An 11,093-nucleotide genomic window follows, 5' to 3' on the forward strand; every position below is an offset into this window, starting at 1 on the left:
AGTAATATTCCATATGCATCAGCTGTTGGAAGCTTGATGTATGCGCAGGTCTGTACACGTCCAGACTTAGCATTTACAGCCGGAGTACTTAGCAGATATCAGTCTAATCCAGGATGGGCTCACTAGGTAGGCGTTAAGAAGGCATTAAGATATTGTCAAGGCACAAAACATCATATGTTAATATATAAGAGATCAGATAACCTTGAGGTTGAATGTTACACCGACGCTGACTTTGCTGGTGATGAAGATGACAGGAAGTCTACTTCCGGTTATATTTATACACTAGCAGGGGGAGCGATATCATGGAGAAGTTGTAAGCAAGGTGAAATGGCTGCATCTACAATGCAAGCTAAATTTGTGTCATGTTATAATGCCACGGGACAGGCAGTGTGGCTTAAGAACTTTATACCGGCATTAAGACTTGTTGATAGCATCTCGAGACCTATCACAATGTACTGCGACAATCAGTCTGCAGTTTTCTTTTGCGCAAATGATAAACTAAGTGGTGCTTCTAAGCACATAGATCTTAAATATCGTGTCGTGAAAAACAGAAATCGGGACAATACACTTACGATTAAGTATATAAGTACTAAAGAAAATATTGCGGATCCTCTCACAAAAGGCCTACCACCAATCCTCTTTCAGAAGCATGTCCTAGGCATGGGTCTGGTGGCCGGGTAGCCTGGATCAAGTCCTGGTTCAGGGCCACTAAATTTCCCCAATTAAGAATAAGAGTTCTGACAAGGTTTCTCAGTGAGACTTTGGGTAATGTTGTCCCAGTATGCCGTTGTGCTGCTGATGACGCATTGGTCTGGTACTTACTGATTTACTGAGGAGGGACGTTAGTTTAGTTTAGATTAAGTCAGTGACCGAATAGTCGTTAGTTTAAGTTTAAGTTGTTGACCTTCGGTCAAGAAGGAGAATGTTGGATTTGTTAATTTGACCTCGGTCAACCTATAACCAACGCAATCAGAGGGGTTATCCATTCCCCAGATCTCAGACTCGGGAAACAAATCCCGAGTCCGGTTTTGCCGTGATCGGGAGGCAAAACCCTAAGCCCATTGAGCTCGGCCCCGGGCCTACAGCGTGACTATAAGTAGAGGGTCAACCCCATAGGGTTTCCCTATTCCAAACTCTTGTGATTCTCACATAGTCCACCCTAACCGATCGCTAAGCACGCTGGAAGGCTCGGAAGCACGAGCACCACGTCCGGGGCAGTGCCGGTGGCGCCCTGAAGGACGCTGCTATCCGAGAGATCCCTCAAGGAACGACTACGCTACGTCCCCGACTCCGCTCTCGTCGTCAACGACATCACTACTGCACCGACGACCACAGCCGCCGGTACAAGACCGAATCATTATGTTAATCCGCATTAGTGAAGTCAATGTGATCTATTGTGTAGACTAAATGATGCTGTTAGAATGTTCTAAGTTAATGTTTGACTAACACAACGTACTCACCAGCGCCACGCAACTAGCAATCTAGCATCTGCCCAAATTCCCTTGCCACTTCATTGGCGTCGGATGCATGTGTATCAAGATATGTGCATGCATGCAGATGCCTCGCTAGCTTATTGGTAGCTTTTTTCTTTCCCATGCATGCATGTAAAGATATAATATGTGGCGTGCCTGCGTGCTGGTCAAACATTTGTTCTAGGTCCGCCCTGGCATTAATTGTACAATTTTTCGTAGTGGCCAAATGGCCATGAACGATATAAAGAAAGAGAGATCGATAATGTTCCGAGAAGTTCCTAGCTATCTAGGTCTGTGCGAAGATTTTCTGCTTCAGCTGCTATGCTATGCAGGTGCCTTTCGTCTCTGACATCGACGTTGGAGTCCATTAACGGGTTGTACAAAAAGGAGAAGAAACTGATCGAACACTTGAAATTATAAGTGTGTGAAGAAATTGAAGTAACCACCTCTTTTTATTTGGACTAGCACACACGCGTATCAATGGAGCTCGCTGTCACTGGTCCAGACTAGAGACGACAAGACAGGGACGGGACACCACTACTCAGTACTCACCAATGCAAATTCGACATACTTTCTTTGTTGCCGGAATATTTCCACTTGGAGAAAAAGCCAATGCATGCAAGTCGTTGCATGCATATCTTTTCCTGCGCACAATTCTGGAAAACTTTCGCGCCCATCTCCGCTAGACGCTAGTAGGTTTTTCCCAGGACGCAAGCAAGTTCCTGGTAGTTTCTGCCGGCGCATATTTGCATGCATCACGATTTGGACATGATGTTCGGTGTTCGCACCAGACGGCTATATAATACTCCTTCCATTCTAAATTATAAGTCATTTCAAAAATCTCGGAGAGTCAAAAATTTTTAAGTTAGACCAAATTTATATGACAAGATAATAATATTTATGATACCAATTAAGTATCATTAGATTTTTTGTTAGCTATATTTTCATAGTGCACATATTTGATGTCATAAATCTTTATATTTCTCTCTATAATTTTGGTCAAACTTTGAGATAGTTTGACTCTCCAAAATTCTTGGAATGACTTATAATTTGGAACGGAGGGAGTATGTCCTAATAATAACAAAGTCCAAATTCTATTTTTTTCGATGAAAATGGAAGATTTAGACATATCTTAATAAAGATGAAAGAATTTTAAATTATAGGTCGTTTCGACAAATCTAGACACATAATTTTTAATATGCATCTAGAGAAATATTATCAAAATGGTCTACAATTTAGAACAGAGGGAGTAGACCACTGTCGCTGGCATACATACGTGAATTCCATGTACTCCTATGCAGGCCCGGCCCTGAGGGGGGTCGAGCTGTGCAGCCGCCCCGGGCCCCCAAAACCAAGGGCCCCTCCCCACGTATAGAGAATGGCAGACTGTAGGTGTGTAGTATAGGCTCAAGCTGTAGTTTGGAGTTTGGGCTAGCACAGCAGCATCCGGATAGCACGGGGCAGCAGGCCTACACGTTCATCCACAACACAAGTGCGTGACTGGGTGAACTCCTTTAATCCCTTAGATTTATTGCCGTATCAAATCTAATCTCCTGACTCCCTCGTGACTCATCACATCCAATCCAAACAAACGACGGCAACTCCATTTTCTCCTTGTCTCCGAGAGCTCGACGACGATCGACTGCCGAACAAGTAAAGGCAATGGAAATTGCCTCTATGTCTGATATGTGAAATTCAAAATTCATCAGTATGTCTTATTGCTTGATGCGCTATTTTCCATCTGTACAATCTTCAGAGTTTAGACTTGAGAATCCATTGTCCATATCTCTATCAGGGGCATTAATTTAACCAAGCGGTTTTGACTTGATAATTTACTAGTTTTGTGGAGTTGATCATGTATGGCATTTACGTTTAGTAAATTACTAATTGTATTTTCAAAAATTTTAGAACTGTCATGTTGATAGAATGTATGTGTTAGAGCGTGCAAAAAGGAAAAAGTTGAAATAAGCACTACTATTATTAATCTCTATCTCTACTATTTCTAAGATAAGCAATGATTTATTAGCCCGTCAATTGTTATCTCTTCTATTTCTAAAACAAACAACAAATAATAATGTATGTATTAATCTTCAGCCGTAGCAACACATAGATATATTTGCTACTTAGTAATATTATTGTTACAGGGCCTCTTATTTTAATTTCGCCCCGGGCCACAAAAGTCTCAGGACCGGGCCTGCTCCTATGTGCAGGCCAGTCAGATATCCATGACAAATGACCAGAAACTAATCAAAGCCTTGCTCGCTGCACACTACAATCCCTAGCTTTGCTTATTTTCTCAGAAGCAAGGCGAGAAGTAGCATACTCTCTCTGTTCCCAATCGTAGGTCAATTTAGCAAATCTAATTATATATAGTTTTTGCTATATATCTAGACATAGCGTTCATCTTGATACACTACGTGTTTAAACATTTCTGTCTTAAAACTGCATTCAAACATAGTACTAGTAGCATATCCGTGTTCCCGTAACTAAAAGGAAAATTGAAAGCTTGATAATGTCTCCTCTCTCACGCTCAACAAATATTATACAGAGATTAATAATAAAGCTTCCGCTACTCCAAATGATAGATCCGCTCCTTCGTTCCAAGTTCCAATCTGGCCCGATCGATGCACGCTGCTCGATCTCCTGAATTATGCTTGGAGAAAAAGTTCAAACTTATTTCACACGCACATACGTTTTCCTTATTACGCGTACTAGTAACACGTCTTTAGCGCGGGGGGAGGAGGGATTTCAGGGCCAAAAAAAAATCGCGTCGGGCCGGCTGACACGGGAAAATTCCAAACGGGTGGAGACGACAGCGACAGGACACTCGTGGAAACGTCGTGGACCGTCGGCGCACGAAAAGCGCATGGAAATGGATAAACCCCCGGCCCGGCCCACGGGCTGCTGGTGGGACCGGCTCGTTTCTGGAAGGCGAGGCAGCGCGCGCGAAAGTTCATGGGGCCCGCTTGCCAGCACAGCAGCAGCAGCCACCCCGCAGAGAGAGACTGAGAGAGTGGAGGGCTCTCCTTGGATGGCAACGGGTTTAAATCCTTCGGGTTTTGCCGTCTCGAACCTAAATTCATAAAAAATATTTAAATTTATTAAAAAAATCTATACCCGTGACGGGTTTAGAATTTTGTCTAAACCCAAATTCATCGGGTTAGCGGGTACCCACGTGGGTCTACAATTTACTATACAATTTTTTTATGATCAATAAATTTAACATAGTAAGCATCATTTGTAGCGTATTATGAGAAAAATATATATTCACTAACAAACTAAACATCATTTGTCGCGTATTATGAGTAAGAAATCTATGTTCACTACCACTTAAGGGTTCACTAAAATATGAATCGAGAGAAAAGGGATGTTAAATTTGTTATAAACTCACGAAATAAAATGACATTGCTCTATGTTGGATCGGGTTTAAAAACCCATGGTTCACGGTTTCGGGTATTATAGGAACAAATCCATGCCTATAAACTCAACGGGTAGAATTTTGTGCCCATTAATAAATCCACGAGTCTAAAAGTTGATTCAAATCCGTATTCTAATGGAGCAAAATCCATCGAATTTCGAGTTTCGGGTACCCATAGCCATTCGTAGCTCTCCCTCAGCCTCGCGAAGCTTCTCCCGCTCCCGCTCTGCTCCACCCCGTGCCCGGCCGCTGCGGCTCCGCCACGTGGAGGGGCGGCATTGGTCGCGTCCCAACAGTTTGCGTCATCGCCTCATCACGGATGCTGGATGAAGCTAGGCCGGGCCGGAGGCACGTTTGCGATGAGGCGTGCGGCGCGCGAGCGCAAGCGTCAGTTTTGCTTTTTTTTTTCTTTTTGCGAGGAGGTCTCCTTTCTTAACGCCAAAGAAATACGAATCCGACGGGCGATGGCTCTAATCAACTGCTACGTTTATCACCGTGTAGGATTGAGGATTCGAAATGGATACATCTCAATAGGTCAAATCTCAATGTGGATCATCGTAATAACTGAACCTATTTGATAAACTAGCCACGCGAAAATAATGATGCTTTTCGTTTCAAAAAAAATTAATGATGTTCTCTAACGACCAACCAGAAACCAAAAACGTTACTACTACTGTACTGGACGACCTTCTTATCATGCCTTTTTTTTTGACAAATTCTTACCATGCCTTAATTAAAACATGTCTGTGCTGCACGTACTCCGTAACTGCATTTGAAAAATGAAGCGACCAAACTACCAAAGGGAAGCCGTAATTAAGCCTACGCCGACACACCGTACAACTAGCAAGAGGATCCACGCGAGACAAGCACGAATGAATGGGAACACGTTGGCGCCGCGTGGTGGTGGTAGGGGTGCCGTGAACGCCAGCGTGGCGCGGCGGGACGTGCGTGGCGAAAGCTTCTGGGACGGTCGCGGCGTACGAGAGGCGCCCGTGCCGTGCGCCTTCCCGAAAACTACCCGCGCGGTGCCGCGGCATTTCCTTCGCCACCACACGAACCCGTGGCCGCCTCACCAGAGCACCAACCCCTATATATATTGGGAAAATTCGATTCATGCCACCACAACTCTATAAAATTGGGTTTCACGTTGAAAATCATGCCACTCAATGACATGGATTTCAACATGAAATCCAACTTCATAAAATTGTAATGGTATGAATCCAACTGACCCTATATATATAAACACGCCCCCGCGGCCTTACCCCTCCGCATCATTCCGAAACCCACGAACACCTCGTGACCCGACCCGACACGACGCGACTCGAACCGACCAAAAAAGGCAGCGGCCGGGCTGCACGGGTCAGGCAGAGGCTTTGCGTGCGAGGCGAGGCGAGGCGAGGCGAGGCCCCGATCCGATTCGTTTCGCGTGAAGAGAGGGGGAGCATCGGCGGAGCAAGAAGGGCTCGAGATGGACGCCTTCTACTCGACCTCGTCGGTGGCGTACGGCGCGGCGCCCGGCGCCGGCTGGGGCTACGAATCGCTCAAGAACTTCCGCCAGATCACCCCCGCCGTCCAGACCCACCTCAAGCTCGTACGTCTCCCGGACTCCGCCCTCCTTCTCTCCCGATCCTCTGAAATTTTTCCCTCCCCGGATTTCTGCTTGTTTCTCTCTTCGTGCCAAGGGCTGCGTGCTGGGTTTGTTAGTTTGTACCACCGGGTGATCTCTAGGGCTGTGCGGGGTGGAATGCGGCTACGGATTCGGGCGCTCTCGTGGTTTCGGGGCGTTAATCTGACGGTTATTTTGGGAGATTTGGGGGAATTTGGTTCTGATTGGGCTCGCTTCTTCGTAAGCGCCAAGTTTGCTCTTCTGTTCCAGGCTGGCTCGCGCCCCCTGGATCGATTTCTGCGCCCGATGGTTTAGACGATCCGGTCTCTACCGCTGCCGGTTCGATTTGTCCAGATGAATTAAATTTGTCGGGTTCCATTATTTTAACGCCGCACTTGCAGGGATTCACCCACGGAATGCGAATGCGATGCGCACTGATTCTCGCTTTTATTCGTTGGATTATTGAGAACTGCGAATCCCACCGCTTGATTCGTTCGTCATTATAATCATTAAGAATATATATAATTCGATTAGAATATTTTAGCGAGTTGGTTCCATTCTTGGCATTTCGGTAAACATGCCTTTGCGCGCCTCAGGTTTTACGCGATCGTGCCACCGCTGCGTGATGTCAGCTAGCTGCTTGAGTAATCTGAATTTAATTCTCACAGTTGGTTGTTTGGTCGCCCACAGGTTTACCTCACCCTCTGCGTGGCGCTGGCCTCGTCGGCGGTGGGCGCTTACCTGCACGTCGTCTGGAACATTGGCGGGATGCTGACCATGCTCGGCTGCGTCGGCAGCATCGCCTGGCTCTTCTCGGTGCCTGTCTACGAGGAGGTTCGTCTCTCCTTCGTCAAGTTGACCTTGATAACCTGATTGCTTGATCGCGCTGTTTCGCGAGAAATTTTACATCGGAAAATGTCAATCTTGCTGACTTTTGTGGTGTTGTGCCCTGTGTGTGCGTGTGTGCAGAGGAAGAGGTATGGACTGCTGATGGCGGCTGCCCTACTGGAAGGGGCGTCGGTTGGACCTCTGATAAAGCTCGCCGTAGACTTTGACCCAAGGTAATAAGGAACTTACCTAGCAGTTGTCTCGGAAACTGCCTGATGCTATGGGTTACCGCTTAATCAAATACGTACAAGTTCACTTTGTTTGATCACGCACGAGTGGATTAGTAGGAGCTACTAGTCGGCATAGTTGTAGTAACTACGTAGTAAATGTGATATACTTGAACAATTGGGTGATGGTGATTGGCAATATGTCAGTACTGATTAGGACATAGTGGATGCCTATGGTTTACGTGTCTCTCTGTCAATCACTGTCTGGTTATGTTCTGCCTTCGTGCGGGCATTTATTCATTTAATCCATGTTGACGTCACAGTAGCAGAATTTTGCATGGCAAGCATTTCCTCATGATAATCCTTTTCTTTGTGGGAGAGAATTTTAAATTGCTTGCTGACAGTTCCAGTTTTCAGTGCGTCATGCATGATGTTTTCACTAGTTATTACAGTTTACATTCCCTTGCTATGAGGGCCAGGTGCAAGATTTTTTCACCTTGGTGCAGAATTGATTTTGCCCTTGATGTGCCTTTTTCTATGCATGTTCCACCCTGTTTGTCAAAAGATGCTCAAGAAAAAGCAACCGAATTATTCGTTTGGGACTTGGCATGTACTAGATTGAATAATAAGCACCAAACAATTTTCTGATGATATATTGGGCTCTAACTGTTTAGAAAAAATGCTACTACTGCATAGGCTGGCATTCCATTAGCATTTGTGTGCATCTTTCCTTAATTATTATCGCTAGCCACCTGTAACATGCTGAAATGGCTTTGAACGGTGTCCTATGTTGGGCTAGGGCCTTTTTTGTTTATGTTAGAGTGCAGTTCTCCTACTTTATTTCAACTATGTTAGCATGATGAACTGAACTTTCTTATGCTTTATTCTGTACTAAATTCGTGCATACTCAGAGCCATGAATTTGTTCTCTGGAACCTTAATGTTACTCCTGGTGACCATCATAAACAAAGTAGATTTTAAAAATCTGTTTACTGACGTTTGCTTCTGTTGTGTTTGACAGCATCCTGGTGACAGCATTTGTTGGGACTGCTATTGCCTTCGCGTGCTTCTCCTGCGCAGCCATCGTGGCCAAGCGCCGGGAGTACCTCTACCTTGGTGGGCTGCTCTCTTCTGGCCTCTCCATTCTGCTCTGGCTGCAATTCGCCGCCTCCATCTTTGGCCACTCCACTGGCAGCTTCATGTTTGAGGTCAGTGAGACATGCAAGCTTGTGCTGTTTGAGCGAACCCATAGGCAGGTGTTTTAATTTGATGGCTAGAAGAGGAGTAAAGTAATTAACCTTTGATGATGTTGCTTTGTCAACCTGCAGGTTTACTTTGGGCTGCTGATCTTCCTGGGCTACATGGTGTACGACACGCAGGAGATCATCGAGCGGGCGCACCATGGTGACATGGACTACATCAAGCACGCCCTGACCCTCTTCACCGACTTCGTCGCTGTCCTCGTCCGCATCCTCGTCATCATGGTGAGACTGGGGTTGCCTGATTATTGCCACCTCGATTTGTTAGTGGCCGGATTGCTGCAGTGTGTGAAAACTGTGTTTGCTGACGATGAGCGCTTCAATTTGTTCGTGCAGCTAAAGAACGCAGCTGACAAGTCGGAGGACAAGAAGAGGAAGAAGAGGTCGTGAGCGCTAGCTGGCTCCCCGTGTGCTTGGCCTGACAAGCCACTGCTACCTGCTTACTAGTATCACTTCTACTACTACTAGTAGTCTACTACATGGGCGTTGAGGATGGAACGGAGCTGCCACACAACTGGGTGCTGTGGTGGTGGAAACACAGTGTTCATTGTTTGCTCTCTTAGTTTGTTAGTTCTTTTGTGAATTTCGTGCGGAGTTTGCTGAAGCTTTTGCATATATGGGTGCGCTGCAAACGGCTCGGATGTTGTCTTTGTCTGAACCTTCAAACAAACTCTTAAGAAACTGCAATGTAAATGTTGACGTTGCACATACAGTTCCGCCGATCCGTACTGCCCATATTCTGTGTCTTGTTCAGTCGTTTTGTATGCTTAGAATCGAGTCGTACCTAGATGTCGCGCTTAACTTGGATCCATTTCTGGTGGGTGTCGGTTGCCTTACCACCTGTCACGTAGCACAACAAGCGTGCCGCTGCCGTAACGATGGGGGCGTTTATTTATCACCTTCTGCGATTTGAAGGCGTTCAATCGCAGAATCGAGCGCCGTCCCCGGCTCCACCGGCCTCCGCCGCCGCCCTCCACCGCCGCCACGCTAACCGAGCCCGCCACCGCGCCGCCTAGCCACCGCCGTGTCGTCTTCTCTTCGCCCCCCGCCGCCGGCACCGCCTACCGGAGGTCCGGCCCCGCCCGGCCGGCGGCGCTCCCGCGCTGCCGAGCCCTCTGCCAGCCGAATCGCCTCTGCTGCCGGGCCGCCGCCACCTCCGGCCTCTCCTCTAGGTCCGGTGGCCATTGGAGCCCCGGCAACCCAGAATCTAAAGGCCGCCGCCGCCCTCCACCACCCCTCCCCGGCCAACCTTCTCTCTTCCCTAGCTTGCAACTCCGCCGGCGGCCGTCCCCCAACCCCCTGCTCGAGGAAGAAGATGAACAGAGGGCGCCGGCGCCTTCTGCGACGTGACGGCTCCCACCGCGCCCGCGATAAACAGACACGGCGGTAACTATGGCCCGGAGCAGGGGAGCCGGGAACTGAAAACGCGCGTCTGGTGTCACGGTCTCCCGGGGGTGGCTGGCTCATCACACCGCGCGCTGCTGTTGACGGCAACGCAAACCTGCCCCGGATAATTACAGGTTGGTTGGTTCTCTCTTCTGTTCTTAATCCGGAGGACGCACGCCGAAGCTGTACCGCTCCGGATCGGACCGGCGGTTTCCACACAAAGGCCCAGGGAGGCGGGCCAAGAAATAAGACGACGCCGTGTCGCCGCCCCGTGCGTGTCTCATACGTACGGGTACGGCTTCTTTCTCATGTGCCGAGTTGGACCGACAGGCTCGCCATCGCGCGTCTTGCTCGCTCGGATCGCTTTCCGAATCCGAAGCGTTTGCCGAGGCATCACGTTTGCAGGAGTGCAGGCGCGCTCTTTTTTTTTTTGTACATAAAGGCTCCACCGATCCGTCGTCCACCAGCAGTAGCAGCCTTTCTTTCCACTCGTCGGTGGCGGTCGGTCCTCTCCTCCCTCACCGAACCAAAGGCGCCTTCCCCAAGTTTACGCCACTGCGAGTACGCAAGCGGCACACCCAGGCCCGTCCCGAGGCATGTGCGGCCTGTGCGACTGCACAGGGCCCCCACGTGCCAGGGGCCCCCAAATTAGCATTACTTTGATATGGATTTACAGGCCTAAACTACATCCGTTAGCAGACAATTCACCGCCTCATATTTCGATTCCAATCAAAACTCCCTACGGCGCGGCGGCCGCGATGCACCCTGCCTTACGGGCTTGCGGCCCTGCCCTTCCAGTGCTGCTCAGCTCTGGACTGAAAAAGCTCTGGACTGCTCCCAAATCCAAACTCCCAGTGCGCATATGAGCTCCTGCTACTCTGTTCGGCCCTCTTGGCTC

The 11,093-nt window shown here is 48.1% G+C and overlaps 1 protein-coding gene across 1 annotated transcript; it reads left to right on the forward strand.

Annotated features, from left to right (window-relative positions):
- Window positions 1-6,163: 6,163 nt before the first annotated feature.
- Window positions 6,164-9,531, forward strand: LOC120707966 (bax inhibitor 1). Its single transcript, XM_039993059.1, has 6 exons — window positions 6,164-6,481; window positions 7,187-7,330; window positions 7,466-7,557; window positions 8,572-8,758; window positions 8,879-9,034; window positions 9,146-9,531. Exons 1-6 carry the CDS (start codon window positions 6,359-6,361, stop codon window positions 9,197-9,199), a joined length of 756 nt encoding a protein of 251 aa, XP_039848993.1. The 5' UTR covers window positions 6,164-6,358; the 3' UTR covers window positions 9,200-9,531.
- Window positions 9,532-11,093: the final 1,562 nt, after the last annotated feature.

Source organism: Panicum virgatum, chromosome 1K (genome assembly GCF_016808335.1).
Source record: "Panicum virgatum strain AP13 chromosome 1K, P.virgatum_v5, whole genome shotgun sequence".
In the NCBI taxonomy this organism is placed as follows: domain Eukaryota; kingdom Viridiplantae; phylum Streptophyta; class Magnoliopsida; order Poales; family Poaceae; genus Panicum; species Panicum virgatum.

Coding starts and splice junctions, on each gene's coding strand:
- LOC120707966 (XM_039993059.1), top strand. CDS start 6,359: ATGGACGCCTTCTACTCGACCTCGTCGGTGGCGTACGGCGCGGCGCCC. Junction 6,482..7,186: donor TCCAGACCCACCTCAAGCTC/GTACGTCTCCCG, acceptor GGTCGCCCACAG/GTTTACCTCACCCTCTGCGT. Junction 9,035..9,145: donor TCCGCATCCTCGTCATCATG/GTGAGACTGGGG, acceptor TTGTTCGTGCAG/CTAAAGAACGCAGCTGACAA.